This window comes from Adiantum capillus-veneris, chromosome 2 (genome assembly GCF_014529385.1).
Source record: "Adiantum capillus-veneris isolate H3 chromosome 2, ASM1452938v2, whole genome shotgun sequence".
NCBI lineage: Eukaryota > Viridiplantae > Streptophyta > Polypodiopsida > Polypodiales > Pteridaceae > Adiantum > Adiantum capillus-veneris.
Window position 1 is genome coordinate 69,023,618 of NC_140932.1, and position 21,980 is coordinate 69,045,597.

Consider the following 21,980-nt stretch of genomic DNA (forward strand, 5'->3'; position numbering starts at 1 on the left):
GTGATTGGCAGAGTAGCATTAGATTCATCACCTTCAAAGTATTGCCCCAACTTGTTAACGGGTACTTCAATTACAGATTCATGTCCCGCTAGGTCAGATGGTGGTGCTAAATGTTCCTCATCATTCATTACCGAGTCAGGTTTGTTCATATGTGAAAACTGTGGTAATCCGGCTTGTAATTCTCCATTGAGGAAGGCTCGAAGAGCTGAGACTAGCTCGGGGTCTTTATATAGTTTGGACATGATGGTGGTTCTAACTTCTGAAGACATGAAATCCATCAATTTGGCAACATTTAATGGCATCTTGTGGGACGTAGGACCCTGACAAGAGAATGGTGAAGATGGAATCTCCACTTCCTCAAGGGGGTCGGGCATTCCCTCACCAAACATTCTCTCTAGTAGGAAAGGTGTGTGTCCACTTTCAGATGTCCTACCCTCACTCTCTTCCCGAATGATATTGGGTATAGCTAACGGCCTGTAGTTATTGTGAGGTTGAACTTGTGTGGGAAACACTGTGTCCGACATCTGGATATGTTTGGGTTCAGGTTCTAATGTTCGTTGAGTTTCTTCCACCAAACCCCTCAGTTGTTGGACTCGTTCAATTTCCATTGTTGGGTTTGGATAGGTTCCAATCTTTCTCTTGCAATCCTCATTTTTCGTCTCTCGTGGCTTATCTTGGGGGTTCGCAACTGGGTGGTTTAACTTTGAATACTCTTTTGGTGTTCGTCGTAATTCCCTCTCGTGATCCTCCTCACTGGCTTTTTCCTTTGTGGTAATAGTTTTGGTCTCCGTGGTCTCTATCGAATCTGAGTCACCCTCAGGGTCATTCATATACACGAGATCCTCTCCTGTCCCTATGTTAGTCTTTGAACTAGGTTTTGAGCTCGAAGCATTAAGGGATTTCTTTCTTCGTGTTTTCTTCTTTCTCGCTCGGCCAATGGATGCAGCATCTCTCTCTTCGAGGATGTAATTTTGCTTTTGGAGCATCGACCGTGTGAGTGCATTCACTGGTGCTATGTTTATAGTTGGTGGTGTCCCATCAACAATCTCTATTAAGTTCAATGGTGTGATTTTCGGTGCGTTTGGATTGTTAGGACACTGTGCGATCAAATGATCTATGCCACAACGATTACAAATGAGTATTGGCATTGCCAATGCACTCCCTTGACTTGTTTGCATTAGTGCAGCATTCTTTTGCATTCTAATGGGGCACTCAGCTACTCGATGTGGTCCACCACATTCGTAGCACTGAAGAGGTGGTCTCCTGGCAAAACTATTAATGTTTTGGCCTCTTGCTGCTAGCGCAGTAGCTTGATATTGTTAGGAAATAAGACGTAGCTAAATAGATAATTGAGTAGATTACTTAATGGAGAGAGACAGATTTATATACACAAGATTATAGAGTAGAGAGAGAAAGAGAGAGTACACACGATATACGTGGTTCACCCAATGTGGGCTACGTCCACGGGAAAGCAGCCACTCAATGGCTTTAGTACTTCAAAACAAGAAGTAGTTTACAAAGGGATTATACCCTTAATGGAGCTCCCGCCTTGCTTCACTCTCACCACCTCACACTCACCTTGTTGCATCAACTTCACACTATATAATGTGTGTAGAAATGGCCTCCTTTTATAGGCCAAAAGGGCTGCCCTCTCTTATGAGAGACAGCCATGTGTAGCCGCCCTTGTGCGAATAAGTCCAAATCGGACCCTCCAATCCGCCCATGTGTGGCCGCCCTTGAGAAGACAAGTCCGCTTTTGAATTCAGCCACCGGCCATTGAATTCGTCCACCGGCCATTGACTTCCGACCACCGGCCAACCGACCGGTTGTTTTCCGACCACTTTCCGGCCTCCATCCGGCCATAATATTCCGACGAAAATGAATATTCCGGCGAAAAAAAAGTCTCGGGGGCCTCCGTCCCCGAGGCCTTTAAAGTTGCCCCTGATTCTTGTCCGTGAAAATTTTGGTTTCCGGTGAGTGATTTTCCTTCACGCACGATGGCTTCTCCTCATAATGGGGGCCTTACAAATGTGCGCTTTTACCACAGAAAATTACAAGGGTAAATCAGGCTCCATACTTAACAATCTCTCACTTGGAGACTGATCTCCAAACCAAACCTGTGATTGCTTTCCATTCTGGCTTCTTATCCTTGAATGCCGATTGAAGATGAGCAAAAACTCAACTTCTCCTTGTTGACCACCTTTGTAAACATGTTTGCAGGATTTTCACTTGTATGCACCTTTCCTAGCTTTAGTTGTCCCTCTTCCAAAAGAGTGCGTATGAAGTGATATCTCACCTCAATGTGCTTTGTCCTTGAATGAAAGGCTGAGTTCTTCGCAAGATGGATAGCGCTTTGGCTATCACTGTACAAGACACAATTGTCTTGTTTGAATCCAAGCTCTTCTAAGAATCTGTGAAGCCACAGAATTTCTTTGCTTGCCTCCGTCATTGCTACATACTCTGCTTCCGTGGTAGAAAGTGAAACCACTTTCTGCAGCTTTGAAGCCCAGCTTATTGTTGTGCCTCCAACCGTGAACACATAGCCAGTAGTGCTCCTTCGAGTATCTTTGTCACCTGCCATATCTGCATCAGCATACCCTTCTAGAAAAATATCAGTTCCTCCAAAATACAAAGCATTTGTTGTTGTCCCTTTTAGATACCTAAGTATCCACTTCACAGCTTGCCAATGCTCTTTACCTGGGTTGTCCATGAACCTACTCACAACTCCCACTGCATGTGCAATGTCTGGCCTTGTCCAGACCATAGCATACATTAGAGAACCTACCGCTGCAGCATATGGAACTTTAGACATATAGGCTATCTCCTCTTGTGTCTTTGGACACATATCCTTTGTTAATTTAAAATGACTAGCCAAAGGTGTAGAAACTCGTTTTGCATTTTGCATTGCAAACCTTTCTAGTACCTTCTTGATGTAATCTTCTTTAGATAGCTTTATTGTCTTCTTCGTCCTGTCCCTTGATATTTTCATACCAAGTATCCTCTTTGCAGCACCTAAATCTTTCATTGAAAAAGATTTGGACAGCTCCTCTTTTAGGTCTTTGATGTCCTGCATGTTAGCACTTGCAATCAACATGTCATCAACATACAACATTAGGATGATGAATTTCCCATCTCCCAAATTCTTCGTGTAGACGCAGTGATCCGAGTTGCATCTTGTGAATCTATGATCCAACATCCATCGATCAAACTTCAAGTACCATTGTCTTTATGCTTGCTTTAAACCATACAAGCTCTTCTTTAATCTGCAAACCATTTTCTCCTTACCTTTTACTTCATACCCCTTTGGTTGAAGCATGTAGATTTCCTCCTCTAAGTCACCGTGAGGGAATGCCGTATTTACATCCATTTGCTCGAGATTTAGATCATGAGCAGCCACAAGGCTTAAGACAAGCCTAATTGAGTTCATTTTTACAACAGGAGAAAATATTTCATTGAAGTCAATACCTTTCTTTTGAGAAAAACCTTTTACCACAAGCCTAAACTTGTACCTTTTCTTTCCACCTTCTTCTTCCTTTAGCTTGTACACCCATTTGTTTTGAAGTGCCCGCTTACCTTTAGGCAACTCAACCAACTCCCATGTTTGGTTGCGATGTAGTGAGTCCATCTCCACTTGCATGCTCTTCGTCCATTCTTCTTTGGATTCATGTTGCATAGCTTCTTCATATGATTCCGGCTCTCCAAAATGTGAGATCAAGAGATGGTTGAAGGAAGGAACAAACCTTTCTGGAGGTCTACTTGCTCTTGTAGATCTTCGGGGAATAGGTTGAGGCTCCTCATTTGGTTGACGTTGTTGCACATTGTCACCGTTTGCAGTCCTTGAGTCTTCACCGTCCTCAAGCTCCATGTACTCATCACCTGTTTCTTTTGTTTGTTTTCTTTCCAAGTAATCTTTGTACATATTTTGTTCGTTAAAAATTACATTCCTACTCCTTAAGATTTTACCATCTTCAGGATTCCATAGGCGATACCCAAAGTCTCCTTCTCCATAGCCAATGAAGAAACACTTTTTGGACTTTGCATCTAACTTTGATCTTAGGCTTCTATCTATGTGCATGAAATCCTCACACCCAAACACTTTGAGAAATGCATAATTCACCGGTTTACCTGTCCATGCCTCTTCTGGAACTCCCCCATCCAATGCCGTTGAGGGTGACCGATTGATTAAGTACACAGACGTACTTACAGCTTCCGCCCAAAGCTCAAGCGGTAGGCCTGCATGTAGCCGCATGCTTCGTGCTTGTTCCATGATTGTCCTGTTCATCCTTTCCGAAATCCCATTTTGTTGAGGTGTCCTTGGGGTTTTCCTTTGCCTCCGAATGCCATTGCTAGCACAAAAGCTTTCAAAAGCTTGGCTGCAATATTCGCCTCCATTGTCGGATATGAGGCATTTAACCTTGGTACCTGTTTCATTCTCCACAAAGGCTTTCCAGCTTTGAAATATGGAAAATACATCGGATTTATTCTTCATGACATAAACCCATGTTTTTCTAGTCGCATCGTCTATGAATGTTACATAGTACAATGAGCCACCAAGTGATGGTGTACTTGCAGGACCCCAAACATCAGAATGAACCAACTCAAGTTTTTAATTTTTTCTTTCATTTCCTGATTTTTGAAATTTTACCCTCTTTTGTTTACCATAAACACAATCTTCACAGAACTCTAAGTCCACTTCTTTCAAACCTGGTAGAAGCTTCTTTGTTTGAAGGATTTGCATTCCTTTGGCACTCATATGCCCAAGTCGGTAGTGCCACACCGCACTGTCAACTTCTGTAGTTGCTGCACAAGCTGAAGGTTGCGTGCTAACAGTACACAAGTAAAGTGTACCGACTTTTTCACCCTTGGCAACCACCAAAGATCCCTTTGAGATCTTCCACCGTTTGTTTCCGAATGCAATGTTGTGACCTTCATCGTCCAATTGTCCTGTAGAGATCAAATTTTTGCGAAGAGAAGGAACATGCCTAACATCTTTAAGCTTCCATTCATTTCCGTTAGCAGTTTTGACAGAAACTGTACCTTTGCCAACAATCTCACAAGCTTCATCATCTCCCAAGTATACATACCCAAAATTACCTTTGGTGTAGTCTTGGAAATGTTGCTTGTGTGGTGTCGCATGGAATGAAGCCCCGAAATCTACTATCCAGGAATTAGACACATTGTCTAATGAGAGAATTAGAGCATCTTGCTCTACTTTACCTGCCACATTGGCCTCCGATGTTGGCTTGTTGTCTTGAGACTCTGTCTCCTTCTTCTTCTTCTTGGACCAGCAATCCTTCTTTACGTGGCCCTTCTTGCCGCAGTTCCAACATTCAAGAATTGACTTTGTGCGTGACTTGCTCCGCCTTGAGCGATCACGACCCTTTTGGTTTTTGAACCTCTCCTTAAGCCTTCCTCTTGTTTCCACTGATAGTGCAACACTTGATGATTCTCCTGTGCTTCTCCTTCGCATTTCCTCGCTTAGGAGAACACCCACAACATCATCAAACTTAAGAGTATTTGTGCCAGAGATAGAATTACTTACAGCCATCACAAGGCTGTCCCAACTATCCGGTAGAGATGATAGTATAAGGAGAGCTCGCACTTCGTCATCGAAATTGATTTTCACTGATCGAAGTTGACTTATGTTTGTGTTAAAGTCATTTAGGTGTTCTGCAACTGAACCATTCTCTGCCATCTTTAGATTGAACAAGCGCTTCATAAGAAATACCTTATTGGATGCCGATGGTTTCTCATAGAAGTCGTCAAGTGACTTCATCAAGTCCTCCGTGGTCTTCATCTCCGAAACATTGAAGGCCACCTTTGAGGCCAAGCTTAACTGGATTGTTCCCAGTTCCTTTCGATCAAGGACAATCCATGCTTCATCTGCCATTGTTGCGGGCTTCTTCGCAAGACTGCCTAGTGGCAAATAGAGGTCCTTCTGGTAGAGATAGTCTTCAATCTGCATCTTCCAATATTGGTAGTTTTTGCCGTTGAACTTCTCAATCTTGAGCTTCCCTTCCTCCACCATAACTCCCACTCAATTCAAGGAATTCTTTCCTTGAGATAATTTAGCTACGAGCAAACCTTGCTCTGATACCAGTTGTTAGGATATAAAACGTAGCTAAATAGATAATTGAGTAGATTACTTAATGGAGAGAGACAGATTTATATACACGAGATTATAGAGTAGAGAGAGAAAGAGAGAGAGAGTACACACGATATACGTGGTTCACCCAATGTGGGCTACGTCCACGGGAAAGCAGCCATTCAATGGCTTTAGTACTTTAAAACAAGAAGTAGTTTACAAAGGGATTATACCCTTAATGGAGCTCCCGCCTTGCTTCACTCTCACCACCTCACACTCACCTTGTTGAATCAACTTCACACTATGAAATGTGTGTAGAAATGGCCTCCTTTTATAGGCCAAAAGGGTTGCCCTCTCTTATGAGAGACAGCCATGTGTAGCCGCCCTTGTGCGAATAAGTCCAAATCGGACCCTCCAATCCGCCCATGTGTGGCCGCCCTTGAGAAGACAAGTCCGCTTTTGAATTCGGCCACCGGCCATTGACTTCCGACCACCGGCCACCGGCCATTGACTTCCGACCACCGGCCATTGGCCATTGACTACCGGCCACCGGCCAACGGACCGATTGTTTTCCGACCACTTTCCGGCCGCCGTCCGGCCATAATATTCCGGCGAAAAAAAAAGTCTCGGAGGCCTTTAAAGTTGCCCCTGATTCTTGTCCGTGAAAATTTTGGTTTCCTGTGAGTGATTTTCCTTCACGCACGATGGCTTCTCCTCATAATGGGGGCCTTACAAATGTGCGCTTTTACCACAAAAAATTACAAGGGTAAATCAGGCTCCATACTTAACAGATATACCGGTTTGATTTGTCCCCAATGGTCTTCCATATGGTACATGGGACACTCCTCAAGCATGTCGACTCCATAGGTGATACTAGGGTCTATGTCCCCTTCGCAATCTACATAAGTACTAGATGACTCACAACCTATTCGGTTCATAGGTGTAACTCTTGGATGAGGGGGTTGCGGTCCTAGCACTGGAGGTGGCAACGGTGTGGTTTGGACCACATTTTGGGTTCTAGGGACCATGCGCTGTAACGGCAACTGTTGCTCCATGGGTGGGGTAGGCATCAATGCAGGAACTCGTGGTGAGTCTGCCCAATCTATAGGCGGTCTATTTTCCATGATGCGTTTAAGCATTAGGCAATCCTTCGCTTGATGGCCATACCTACCACACGCGTTACAAGTCCCGTTAAACTTTACTCTGAAAGTAGAGCATTCACTCCTAGTATGTGGGCCCAAGCAAATTGAGCACCATTGTTGCTCCGTTCTTGGATACATATGAGTGTTTTGTGGAGCACGATTACCCCTAAGGCTTTCTTGGATGGCCTTGGTGAGATCTGCCAGAGTCATCTCAGATATTGTTTGCTCTTTCACGATTGGCTTTATCTTCATTGGCTCATGCCCTGATGCTTGCGAGCTACTTGACTTCGGCTCGGCAGACACTCTTTCTCCTGCAATCATTAAATTATCCTCCAATTGGATTGCATTCATGGTGACTGCTTCCCAAGTAGTGATACCTCTAATGACTAGGCCATTATAGATACTTTCATGTCGTAGTCCCCTAATGAATCTATCGAGCAATTGGTTGTTGTTGAATCGCTCGTTTGGATTGCATCGAGAATTCAAATTCTTTAGGCGACTAATGAAGTCTCTCACGGATTCACCTTCTTCTCGTTGGGCTTTCTGGAGCTGAGAGGCTACACCCCAAAGTACTCCCTCTTGTATGTATTCTTTTAAGAACAGTCTCCTAAGAGTAGAGTAGATCGTTTTCTCTTCTACTCTTAAGGTTCTATACCAATCTCCAGCCTTTCCGCTTAGAGTCAAACTCAAAGCCTTACACTTATGTAGCTCATTGTGCTCTTCCAAGGAATCGCACACATGTTCAAAGACTTTCATATGCTTTCTAGCATCTCCGTCTCCACTGAATTTCTGTGTGAGCTTAGCTACTTGAACTGCCTTGCTCCTAGGCTCTCTATCAGGTGCACTACGCATGTTTTCCGCAATAGAGCAATCGATAGTTTGAGCAAATGCTGCCAAATCTCCTATTTGAGCAGGTATAATGGGTGTATGTGCTCCTGGAACCACATGTGAGATGGGAGTTGGCCTTGGCCTTGGCATACGCGCGGCTCTTGGGTCTCAAATTTCGTATGGTGGTGTACCAGACGGTGGTCCAAAGTTTACAGGCGTGGCCCTAGGCATAGGGGGTGCCTAATATGGCATGTTATTATTAAATGGCATGGCTCCACTTATATAAGAGCTTGGATAATTCCATTGTGGATTGTAAGCTCTTGGAATAATCGGAGGTGTAGGAGCTACATGAGGCTGAGGTACGACAGGTGCACATGATTGATACATACATGTAGGTATAGTTGGGGGCACTGTGCTACTAGGCATCGGCACCGTGTTAACAAATGAACTCCATGGTGTACTTCTTGTCATGCTCACCATTGGGATATGCATGGTAGCCGTAGTGTCATTAAGAGAAAGATGAGCTAGATCTGGGAAGGTAAAGCTGCCACTTGTGGGCTCAGATTGTACTGAGGCTCCTGGCGAAACAACATATGGAGGATCAATGGGGCTCACTGAGGGAGTCTCCATTTGTGACAGGGTTGGTTGGTTGGCCTTTCCCGTATCCACGAATCTCATTAGGCCTGTTGAAGGCATGTTGATCCCTGTGTTCTGTCTTTCTAACTCGACAATCCTATGGAGGACATCACAGACTTTCTGTTGTTGCTCATCTATGCTAGTAGCACCCGATGTGGATTGTAGAACATCTAACCAACCCACATGATAGGTGTGTCCTGTGTACCGATCAGTTAAAGCTTCTGCCTGGCGTGCTGGAGGTTTCCCTTGAAGTGGAAGCATTATTACTCCCCATAGCTTGCCCCTCCGTGACTGCTACCTTGGGAGCACTTGGTTGCTCGGCTAGCATGATTGTTGTCATAGGAGCCTTTGCTTTCAGGGCTCGACTTTGTTTTAGCCTTCGTAGGTTCTCAATTTCCCTCTCCCTTGTTGCTTGCATATAACGTTCGATCTCTTGTACTTCGGTAAGACTCCTACCATCGGGTAGTAAAACCTCAGAGGGAGATAGTCCTAAAGGATCAGGAGGTGCAGTGGATGGAACATTCACATGCACACTCTCAAGAAGCATAGGGTCCATTTTAGGCATGAATGACAAATTTACTTCCCCACTCCCTTCATTTATTTCATTAACCGCATGTTCGGAGCGAGTAGCTCTATTAAGGATCTCTTTTAAGCGGCTAAACACGCTGGACCCGGGCCGTGGGCCCATGGCATGCATGTCTTGACTTGAACTATCAGGGTTTGGTGTAGGATACCCCTCCATGACTTCGTAGTTAGAGGAAGAATCACTAGACGCGATATGAGGATCTTGGGTCCCACTACCTTGAGTCCCGGCCGAAGGTCCAGAACCTAGGGTGGAGGAATAATTGGTGCCCGTGTAGATGGAGGCACTACCAATATGCTCGTGCTCTAACACTCGTCCAGAGCGTAGGTTCATATGACTTGGATCCCCTAGAAGTGTCAGTGAGGGCCCGTGAAGGCTGCTCACCTAGTAATTTTGGGTGTTTTGCAACCCAAGTCTTTTCTTATTTATTTATTTTTTGATTTTTTGGTCTTTTTTTTTCTGACCCAGCTATAGAATAGAACGTATGATAGCTCAAAACGAGCGTCTCGATCAGAGGGACGTGCCGTGCTTTACAGCCCTCCGTTTGGTCACTTTATGCCCTCGGAATCCCTAAAACCGTCAATTTCTAGTAGGAAACTAGGCCCAAATTAGAAAGTCTAAGGGTGCAAGTGGGAAGAGAAGGGAGGAGAGTGGAGGACTTGCCCCATATGCTCTCATTCCCTCTTGAGGGGGTAGGGTATATATATAAGAGTGAGTCTAGTATATATCGTAGGACTGAGGCTTGGGCTTGGGCTTGGGGAAAATGATCCTGATCCCGATCAAAATTTTAGTGTAGCCCCCCAGTCACTCACGCTTAAATATTTTCAGTTTTTTTTTTTTTGGCAATGACCGTGCGCGGTTTAGGTGACCCTTTCTTGGCCACACACACTCTCGCCTACCTAACCTCCCAGTCAACAGCTCACAGACAGCTCACTACCTTATCTACTTACTAACAGTGCTGCTAACCACTGACTAATCTGTTAACTGCTTACTGACAGTGAGCTAACTGTCCACCTACTTCCTCTCTCACTACCTTGCTGTGCAAAGACTGTGGGCAGCCAAACTTTGACAAAAAACTGTGTACAGACTGTGTGCAAACAGAAATTGCTAACTGCCTTCCTACTTATTCATTCACTGCAAACAAGCTAACGACTACTAATTGTGCAAAGACTGTGTGCAAACAGAAAACACAACATTATGCAGAAATCACAGAACTTGCAGACAACACAGAAATTAACAACTTACAGAAAAACAATTCATTCCTCTTCCTCTTCCTCTTCTTTCCTACTACAAACAACTCATAGGAGAAGCACAAAGTGCCTCTTGGGCTTAGTGCAGGGCCATTCCCCGACAGCGGCGCCAAAAATGTGCGCTCCTTGCCACACTGTCAAAGCAAGGGACTTGCCGATACACCGTGTGCGAGCCACAAATGGCTCCAAGCACACAACAAGACTAATCTAGCAAGCTCAAGAGAGCAAAGGGTGCGTCACTCACCGCTCTACGCTCGCCTTCCTGGTGGATTCCTCGCCGCGATGAAGAAGAAGCTACAGTCGTGCCGCGCTCAACCGCTTCACCGCCGTCGTGCCTTCGTAATGCTCGATCGCACACACACTCTCCCTCTCTCTCTCTCACACATACACACACACACACACACGAGGAGGTGAAGAAGAAGAAGATGGAGATGGAGATGGAGCAAGAGCACTCTTCTATTGCACAAATGAGAGAATAAGTGAATTTTAGGTTTAGTTAGCTTTTATATGAGCTCACCCCATTCACACTTGGGCGCCCATGCTTAGCCAACTAATCCCTTGAATGTCCCAGTTAGAGTGCGCCTCTCATCGGCGATCACTCTTACCCTTTTCCTATTGGTCCGACAAGCCCGGTACCTGACTCTACCAAATACATAATACACATCCGTCGTAGGTGATGGGGTGTCCGTGAGCCGTGAGGGTTAACATCTCTCAAATAGCAGGACCACTACATGACTTAACTAAGAAGAACGTTAAGTATGTATAAAGAGCAAAATGCTTTTGATAAGCTCAAGGAGAAGCTTACCTCCCAGCCAGTCCTCATGCTTTCGGATCTCTCAAAACCATTTGAGGTCCAATGTGATGCTTGTGGTGATTGCCTTGGAGCAGTTTTGCTTCAAGAAGGGCATGCCATAGCATATGAAAGCCGATGACTCAACACTGATGAACGAGTCTTGGGCATTTATGAGAAAGACCTTTTAGCTGTTCTACATGCCCTAGACACATGGAAGCACTACCTATTGGGGACTCCATTTATTATGCGAACCGACCACCAAAGTCTCAAGCATTTCATGACGCAAACTAAGCTCTCCGACAAACAAATGAGGTGGATAAATTTTCTTTCTCAATTTAATTTTCATATTGCTCACATTGCTAGTAAGCACAATCAAGTGGCTGATGCACTTTCACGACGACCAAAAGTTAATGCAGTGTCTATTGCTACTCACAATGACCTATCTTCTATGATAGACGAGTATGCTACCGACCCTGATTTTGGAGACATAATATCAGCTCTTGCTTTGGGGAAGAAAGAGGAACCATTCACTTTGCAGGATGGTTATCTTCTCCATGGCAATAGGCTATGTGTCACACATTCCCTTCGTGACAAAGTTATGTATGAATCCCATGCTCCTCCATATGCGGGGCATAGAGGTATTCAACCTCTCTCAGAGGAGTAGAGACATACTTCTATTGGCCTACCATGAAAGTGGACATACAAGAGTATGTTTCAAAATGTGTAGTATGCCAAAAGACCAAATATGATAGAGGAAAGCAACCTGGATTACTCCAACCATTGCTTATCCCAAATTCACCATGGGAGAGTATATCCATGGATTTCATCTTTGGATTACCCAAGTCTATCCATGAATATAGGAATATGGACAATAGTCGACAAGTTTAGCAAACAAGCACACTTTATTCCCGTCAAAAAGACTATTAAGGCACATCAAATGGCAACTCTCTTCATATCTCATATTTTCAAGCACCATGGATTACCCATATCCATCATGTCAGATAGAGATCCTAGAATGACCAGTAATTTGTGGAAAGGTCTCTTTGAAAATCTAGGAACAAGATTGAACTTCTCTTCGGCCTATCACCCACAAACGGATGGCCAAAGTGAGATAGCCAATCTTACAATACTTGATCTACTAAAGACTTATGTCACAGAAGTAGATCAATGCTCACAATGAAAAAAGTACTTACCACTTGTAGAGTATGCTTACAATAATACTGTACATACTTCTATGGGAAAGGCACCTTTTGAGATCATTGAGGGAAGATCAAAAAGTCCCTTGCTACTTAAAGTACATGGGAAGATCTTCGCCGCCGATGAGTATAGCCGTGACCTACAAGAATCTTTTCAAAAGATTAAGGAGGCTATATCCATCTCTCAACAAAGGCAAAAAGCTGTTGCTGATAAGCACAGAAGGGCCTTAACATTCCAAGAAAATGATTGGGTCTTACTTAAGTTTCCTAAGGCTCGATTAAGGCAAACGATGGGCAAAAATCCTATGGGCCATTGAAAGTATTATGCTAAGCTAGCAAAAAGATACTACGGTCCTTTCCAAATCTTGAAGCCTATCAATCAGACGACTTAACAACTCAAATTGCCCAACCATTGGCTCATACACAATGCTTTTTATGTGAGCCTACTTAAGCCCTACAAAGGAGAGCCACCAAGTGAACCAATTATTGAAGATCCACCCGAAGTTAAAGACCAAGAAGAGGTGCTACGACCCGAAGCTATCCTTCGGCATGAAGACAAGGTACTAAGACATGGTGAGATTATCCGACAGTATCTTATTAAATTCAAAAATTATCCTTTTGAAGATGCTAGATGGATGCAAGGAATACAGCTTAAGGATAGTATGAACCTTGTCAATGCTTACAATGCTACATTAGAGTAAGCAAATGTACAATTTTTTTTTGAATGACTCATATTTTTGTCTTAGAAGACTGATTCTCTTTTTATTGTGCACAAATTTAAATAGTATGCATGCTTAGAATCATGTTTGTGAGGACGACGTCTCTCAAACACCAAGTAGAATTTGTCACTCTACTCTGGGAGAATGAAATGGACTAAAGAGCAGACATGCTTGTGGAAGCTATAACTCCCAAGCACCAAATGGATTAGTCATCCATCTTGGAAAGATGTCGTAGGGTAAAAAGGGATCCTCTACCTGCTAAGTAAAATTGACTAATGACTACGACTTTATCTCTTCTACCTCATAGTCGAGGACGACTATGATTTCAAGAGAGAGGTAATGTCATAAAATCTAATATCTAACCAACCCAAATGATTTTCTCATATTAAACTGATCACTTAATGTGGGAGAATAAACGGGAACAAGGGTTAAGATATAGATGTGCTTATAGATCTATTTCAGCATGGGGCCAATGGTAAAGGGGCCCAAATGAGAAAAGGTCTATCAAAGAGCAAGGTTAACCAATGGAGCAAAAGACCTTAGGGTTGTCTTCATTAAAGCCTCCAAAGGTAAGTGTTAAAATCCTTAAGGACATAGTCTTTAATTTGTACTCTTTAGTCACTAAGGTCCAAGCAGGAAAGGGGACAGCTTGCTTAAGCTAGGGCTGTGCTTAAGCAGGGGGCCTGCCTGCTTACCAAGTTCAAAGTACTTGCTACTAATGAGGAGGCGAACCCTACAAAGGAGGGAGGTGGATAGTATGAGAGCACCTCACCAATGACCCATACTCTTATGAAAGGAAAGGGGCCACATGTCAAGTGTAGAGGCACATTACTCAAGCAGGCAATGGGGCAGCTTGGTTAAGCAAGGGCTGTGCTTAAGCAAGGGGGGTGCTAGCTTAACCTCACAAGAGAGAAAGAAGAAAACTTGTCAAGAGATTACACATCTTGCCCCAAAGGGAGCCAAGCTCTCATTGGCTAGAGGGCTACATGGCCCAATAAACTTCAAGGAAAGCCTAGGGAAGGGGGTCGACCTAGCTAGCTCTCTCTCTCATTTGAACATCCCACGAGCTCTCTCACTGTCATTCTTCGCTTCACACACTCTTGTGAAGCAAGAACTCCATCTCCTTCTCCAAGCTTGAGAAGTTGAGTGCCTACTACCACAAGCTCTTGGCTATGGATGCAAATCCACACAAGAGAATACTTATGCTTGCTTATTAATCTCTTTAATCTCCATTAATACTATGCTAAGCTATGCTACAAGAGCTATGAGTGATTATGTGCAAGGGGTTATTGCTTTCTCGTAGAGCTACTTCTACTTCTCTCTTCTTCCTCACTCCCTGCCAGCTCTCCTCACCTTTCATGGTGTTTGAGGTCTTGGGATTGAGGCTGGGCATTTTCCAAGTTCATGCTAATCATGTTTATTGTTGTTACCATGTTAATGCTTGGTGAGTGAAGCTTACCATCTTCATCTCATCAAGAAGGTCTCAAGGAACACAAACAATTGTATTGTAAACAAGTCTTCCATCGTGGAAGAATCTATAATACAAATGCCTATTGGAGGGGGGACCAACTCCAACTAATCCGGTCCTCTATTGGTGTCAATTTCTCTAAACTCTCACTCTCTTTTACAAGTATTGCTCATGCCATGTTAATGAAGTAATGTGTTACTGTTTCTCTCTTCATCCAAGCACTTTCTTTCTCACTATACATCTACACATGAAAGAATGCTCAAGGAAATGCTCAATATGTTATTTACTTTCCACTCCAACTCAAGTTAAAAGGATGATTCCATTACAGTTAACCTGTTGCACACGGTTATTGGAGATTTTTTTTGGGGGTTTGCCCCGACTGCTTATCTTGGAGATATAATTTTTTGGATGTGGTGTTACAAATCATTGGGCGGATACAGTATTTTGTTTTTTGGATTATGGTAAATCGAGGCTTGGTTCGACTGCATACAATTATTAGATGGTGTTTTATGGTTGGACTCAAGGTCTGCAAAGGGCTCATTGCCACTTAATTTACTAAAGAGACATATAAGGTAAGTATTGGGGGATGATTTGAAGCCATATACCACGACGGGCTTAAACTATATCTGACCTAAAACTAGAACGGGCTTGATGCTTTGAAGAACTATAAATGGAATTAAAAAAAACTTCTTTTAAAACTCATATGGTGGAGCTTTTATAACTTATAAACTGATAAAAGTATCAATGGATGTTTCAGACTCTTGGATTAGAAGGGGTGATGGCCTTCTAATCAAAATGATCTTCTTTTACTAGAGACTTTGGTTTTTTCATATATTAAAAAAGAGAAACATTTCTTAAATACTTTGGACTCAGCTTGTAAAGTTAATTTTTTTTTTGTAAGATGGATATGGATAACAACTGATATGATCCATTGATACCTGTAAAACACATTCAAGGCTAACTGAATTGTTGTTTTGTTTGGATGGATGCAGGGAAGGACTTTATCTTATCTTGGAGGTTTTTTTTTGACTTTGGCAAGCTATCCTACACTGGATGAAACATCCACTTATGATTTGGGAAGTTCTTTTACTATCTATGTACTGAAAAGGGATCTCTTTTTACAAATATTGTACTTAAATGATTCTAATACTGAATTGTTTTTGTACTTATTTGCTCCTTGTTCCATTGCCAGCTGTCCTTTGAATGTAAAAGTTCAATTATGTTTTATTATCTAAGATTAAAACAACTACACACATACACACACACACACACACACATATAGATATATATATAAGAGAGAGAGAGAGAGAGAGAGAGAGAGAGAGAGAGAGAGAGAGATTTCTTAGCACAATAGGCTCCCAAAATGTAGAGCACATGTAGTTTTTGGTCGGGTTGCGAAACACAGAGATTAGCTTGTCTGGGTACTTGGTTTTTTTCCAAACTTGAGACTTTTGTCTTTTCCATGTGAAATTTTCTCCTAGCGGGTTTGAAAAACACTCCTAGGTGAACAAAGTAGTCAAAGGTGGCCTTCCATTCTCAACAATCTAACAACTTGTTTTGTCTTTATGATATCAGGATCAGGATGGAATTTGAAGGCCTATAAAGTTTTTCTCAGTGAAGGCCATTCTTAGATTTGACCTTTTTGTTGAAAATCAAAAGCGTCCTTCCATTTTCAGCAAATTAGAAGTTAGAATCTTGAAGGCGCAAAATCAAAGGGGGACTGATGGAGAGAGAGAGAGAGAGAGAGAGAGAGAGAGAGAGAGGATCCAGCAATTTTTCAAATCAAAGCTTTTAGAGCGCGAGGGGGTCGTGACAGCGCCGTAATTCATTAGCTGAACACACTGCAGTGAAGCACCCCACGACTCCACGAGAGAGAGAGAGAGAGAAGAGATCTATGTTCGAGACAATGGAGGCAGAGACGCAAGGAGATTGGGTTGCTATGGTGACCGCAAGGGCACCCACCAACATAGCTGTGATCAAGTACTGGGGCAAGCGCAACCAGAAGCTCATCCTCCCCATCAACTCCAGCATCAGCATCACTCTCAACCCCCATGACCTCTCTGCCACCACCACCGTGGCGGTTAGCCCTTCCTTCACTGCAGATCGCCTCTGGCTCAATGGCAAGGTACCTTTTCTGCCCCTTCTATGTGCCCACTACATTGAAACATATTTGCACAAGCCTTCTGTCCTGCATGCATACCCAGAGCTCATTGAACATTTGCTCATTTTTGTCAAAAATATGTCATGGATGTCTTTCCCAACCTTTTCCAAGAATAGCTTACTATTTATTGGTGGAATTGCACCCAGGATGAGTGCTTGTTTGGAAAACTTAGCAAAGTAAGGGCTTAATGAACAGGGAAAGAAGACTTTAGAGTAAGTGCAGGTTCAAGTATTCTTATTGAAGCTGTTGCCACACTGCTCCTTTGTTAGCATTTCCATATTTGGGCATTTAAGGTTCAGTTCTTCTGTTTATTAATACATTTGCACTTTAGAAGTCATCATGCTTTTTTTGTGATCTTTCCAAAATTACACATCGTTGGTGCTACCTTCTCTTAGCCTTGGTGGAAACAGATACTTTATGAAGCTAGATTTCCTAAAATTGGAAGTTGAAGCCCATGATTGAATTATTTTGTGTGGATTATAAAAGATTATCATAGAGGTGTAGTGCAATGGCCACAGCTTTACTTTCCATGAGCGATTGAGATTCTTCAATTTGTTTAGTTGATTGATATTACCAAAGAGTCACTGAGAGTAAATTTAGGTGCTGAGGATCTGTGATTCACTTTTTTTCACATCGAGAGGATATTGCTGTTGTTTGTTGCAATACAAATAATTGCCAAGGATTAGGCTCATGAAGCTTTGAGAGGATCTGGATATTTGGGTAAGATCTGCATTTACTCAAAGGAACACTTGTTATTCAATTCCAGGCTGAATGCTGAAATCTTCGAGTGCTTTTGTTATTAAATACCAATTTTTTACTATCTTGGTGATTTTGTTGAAGTATTTTCCGTTTCTTGTTGTTTTCAATTCATGATATGTGTTACCTAAAGTATGGTGTTTTAACGCGTCAAGCTTTATCAGCGTTTTGTATCATTGTATTGGTAGGAAGTTTCTATAGAAGGTGATCGGTATCAGAATTGCCTACGAGAGATCCGATCAAGGGCAACAGAGGTTACAGATCCAAAAACTAGCAGGATTATAACAAAGAAAGATTGGGAGAGCCTACATGTGCACATTGTTTCAAAGAACAATTTCCCCACAGCTGCAGGTTTGGCATCTTCAGCAGCAGGTTTCGCATGTTTAGGTATGCCAAAGGTGTCAAGTTTAGTCGCTTTTATTGCATGGTATTGTCTTCGGCTTATTTTGTCATGATCGCTTTAAATAGTTCACATGCTGTCTAGTTCTCCTTTTGTCTCATTTTATTCTTTGACCAAGGAAACAAGTCCTTTAAATAATCAATAACGTGTTGCTTGTGCTGTAAGAACTAGTCTGAAATGCTAAGTTAGTATGACGTGCAAGGTACCAAGGTATTTACTTTTGGTAGATCGTGTTACTGCTCGTCTTACTCATCTTACATAAAAGAGCATATAACTTAGGAGTCTCTTTAAACTAATATGCAGATAATAACTGTTATGAGCACATCCGGCACTAGTGGAAAGTTTTTGTTTGTAATAAGAAAGCCCCCTGACTGGCATAGCTAACGTGGAAATCTTGTGAGCTGGGAGAATGATCCTTGACAGCCTTTGTTGGATAGGATTGTGTGACATGCATACAAGTGAAGTAATTTGGGTTTACATATCTTCGTGAATAAGACTTTGCTTTGCTAACATGTGGCAATTATTGCATAAGCAAGTAGTATATATTTGATTTACATCTATATCTGAGTGAGGTATTTCCTTTGGAATAATAATAACACATAATAATTAGTCAAGTCACTGTCAAAGGCTAATCTTGACGCCCATAGCAACCTCAAGGTCAAGCTTGCTCCTTCTTGACTCCTTTTTTTTGAGGCCAAGTTTGCTTCGACTCCAAATTTTTCTGAGACTGATTTTTTGATTAAGGTAGTAATGATCTTGACCATGGTGGATTTCAAATTTACAGTAGCTGTATTGGTCATGGCTCGAATGCACTTGCCTTTACGTGGATCAGTTTCTAATTGACGTGATTGTATTTGATAACAGTGTATGCTCTTGCACAATTGATGGGAGTACGAGAAAGATATAAAGGAGAGATTTCATCAATCGCAAGGTGCAATATATTTATGGACTGTGTTTTCTTTCTTGTTGAAACTTCAGAGCAGTGATTCTGGTTGAATAGAGTCAAGCCTCAGGAGTGTGTTGATTTAAGTTCCCAAAGAACAATTGCGCAAGCAGCTGCATGCAATGTGTTGTGCATTTTGCTATGCATAATATCAGTGCACTTTTGCTTGAAAGAGGGGTTTTTCGTTTTGCTTGATGAAACATTTCCTGAAGCTTTTTGCTTGCAAGCAGGATTGGATCTGGTAGTGCCTGCCGGAGTCTGTATGGTGGATTTGTAGAGTGGGACATGGGAAAGGTAGAATTTTGTTTATGACCTTTTAGTGATCTTTGAAGTATTGATATACATCAAATAAGATAATTTTGAGCTGTTTTATAAAATGTAGGATGATGATGGTAAGGACAGCATTGCTATCCAGCTTGCAGAAGAGAAGCATTGGGAAGATCTTGTAGTCATAATCGCAGTGGTATGTGTTGCTCATTCTTGGAGGGCCATTTGCCCCTTTTGCATGCAAATGCCATCTGTTTTGCTAAAGCTGTTGTGTTATAGACGTTCATACAGCTGGTGCCTTTTTCACGACATTGGTTGTGTGAGGTCATTCAAGGCATGGTGGCGGTCTCTGCTTGTGGTTTAGTCTATTGGCTTGCTTGTGGTTAGGTCTTACTTTACATGTGCAAGGTGTCTCAATATTATAGACTTGGTTGTATATGTCTGTCAAAGTTTGTTGTTTCAGTCTTGTTGCGGTCTTTTGAACAGGTGAGCTCACGTCGGAAGGAGACCAGCAGCACATTGGGGATGCAAGACAGTGTCAACACAAGTAAGCTTTTACTTCATAGGGCAAAGGTGAGTGAGACTTTCTTCCCTGCCCAAGTTTAATACAGTCTTGTTTTTTTTTGGCAAATTAAAGTAAGATTGTCTTTGCTTGTATCTTACACAGGAAATTGTGCCAAAAGTCATGGTAGAGATGAGAAAAGCAATCAAGGAGCGTGACTTTGCAACTTTTGCTCGCATATGTTGTGCAGATAGCAATCAATTTCATGCAACGTGCTTGGACACATCTCCCCCTATATTTTATCTGAATGATACTTCTAAGAGGTAGGTTTCATTTCTTATTCATAATGATGACAGAGCAGATAATATTCAAACTGTTTTCTAGCACAAATATAGACCCACACACACATTTCCTTACATATTTTCCTTTGCTAGTGTTGTAGTCATCCACCAAATGGATGACTCGCCAAAAAAAGATCACAATTGTACGTTTTAGACGACACGAGAGCGGTGGAGTTCTGCTCTAGAGAGTGTTGGCCCTCAAGTTGAACGCCTCTTGTGGTATTTCTTTTTAAAGTAATCAGCGGATTTTACATCTGTACGAACTTGCACTCCCAAAATATTGAGTTTACAACTGAGGTGGTGCCTCATATTCGAAGGCCCTTGGCCGAAAAGCAACCTAGGCTAAAAACAGCCCTTTCAAAAGCTTTGGTTTTAATAATGGTGCCCGACAACTTCAAAGTCAACTACTTTTTTAGTTGGCGCCCAGAAAAAGCTGCCTACATGTGTGAGCTGCCACGTCATCACTGTACGGTCATTTCTGCGTTTTGCGACGCAATTTGCAGACTGCAGCTGTGCTTTTGATCCCTTGCTTTTGGGTACCACATGACCATAAAGAGATAGAGAAGGAGAGAGTTCGAGCGCTTTGAAGCACACACGTACACAACCGAGAGTGCACTCTATGGGAATCGAGGCACATAGCTGCTTTGGGTACCACATGACTATAAAGAGAGAGAGGAGGGAGCTTGAGATCTTTGAAGCACCCACGTACACGACTGAGAGTGCACTCAATGGGGATCGAGGCACAAAGCTGCTTCCCGGCCCCCAACCCCCCCAAAAGAGATCCTTCTATTAGTTAATAAAACTGCCCATTGGGCTACAAAAGTCCCCATCAAGAGGGGGGGCTACATCAGCGTGAGGGGAGACTCTCCCAATGAAAAACTGAGATATGTAAAATGTAGGCTAAATCAAGATATGGGAAGGGGAAACAACTACATAGGTGGCCCATGGACCATGGTGTAGAAAGACCCTAGACGCCATAGTAGCAGAAATGCCTCGCGGCGTTCCCGCATATGGTCGGAGCTGCCTCTCGAACTGACCTCGAAGTGTGTGGATCAGCTCTAGCCGGATATCACGAACAGTCTTTGTCGGTGGGACAGGTCGAGTTTTGAAAAGGCAAAGGCAACAGGCCCACCATATGAACCAAAGTGTCAGGCCGCAGATGAGCTCCCAACACCACTCTATCATTGCTCCACTTTCTGGGGGATGAGCTCTGTGGCAGGTTGGAGTGTAGGCCGGCCCTCTTGAATCACTATCATCCTGCTGATGCAAGCCATCTCAAAACGAAGCGTTGGGCCGGTGATTGTGGACCAAGCTGCAACACCCCAAGTGTACTGGTTGGCTATAGAAAGTGCTGGCATCAGCCGAAGAATCCGGAGCCAAACCTGTTGTGCCATGGATCAGTCCTACAGACAGTGATGTTGAATCTCCAATGAGTGGCCACATGTTGTGCATGATGCCGAGAACCCGTTCTGCATCAACAAGCTCCCAACTGCAGTGCTCTATGCGCAACTAGCCACTGGCGATTCTTCTCGGCTGTTTGCTGTCCCACAAGCACTTCCAGAACACTGACAAGAACTTTGTTGTGAGACCCTCCTACCAGTGAAGTGCTATAACCGGCCTGTACACCGTAGAGGGGGGGCTACATCAGCGTGAGGGGAGACTCTCCCAATGAAAAACTGAGATATGTACAATGTAGGCTAAATCAAGATATGGGAAGGGGAAACAACTACATAGGTGGCCCATGGACCATGGTGTAGAAAGACCCTAGACGCCATAGTAGCAGAAATGCCTCACGGTGTTCCCGCATATGGTTGGAGCTGCCTCTCGAACTGACCTCGAAGTGTGTGGATAGCTCTAGCCGGATATCACGAACAGTCTTTGTCGGTGGGACAGGTCGAGTTTTGAAAAGG

The 21,980-nt window shown here is 43.0% G+C and overlaps 1 protein-coding gene across 1 annotated transcript in view; it reads left to right on the forward strand.

The window, feature by feature from the left end:
- The first annotated feature begins 16,423 nt into the window (after nt 1-16,423).
- LOC147462930 (diphosphomevalonate decarboxylase MVD2, peroxisomal-like) overlaps nt 16,424-21,980 on the forward strand; it is a 45,916-nt gene continuing 40,359 nt past the window's right edge. The window contains exons 1-7 of the mRNA XM_086486123.1: nt 16,424-16,825; nt 17,806-18,004; nt 18,882-18,948; nt 19,191-19,254; nt 19,343-19,423; nt 19,714-19,800; nt 19,895-20,052. Coding sequence (XP_086342249.1) covers nt 16,595-16,825; nt 17,806-18,004; nt 18,882-18,948; nt 19,191-19,254; nt 19,343-19,423; nt 19,714-19,800; nt 19,895-20,052 — 887 coding nt within the window. The 5' untranslated portion in view covers nt 16,424-16,594. The remainder of the gene's footprint in view (nt 16,826-17,805; nt 18,005-18,881; nt 18,949-19,190; nt 19,255-19,342; nt 19,424-19,713; nt 19,801-19,894; nt 20,053-21,980) is intronic.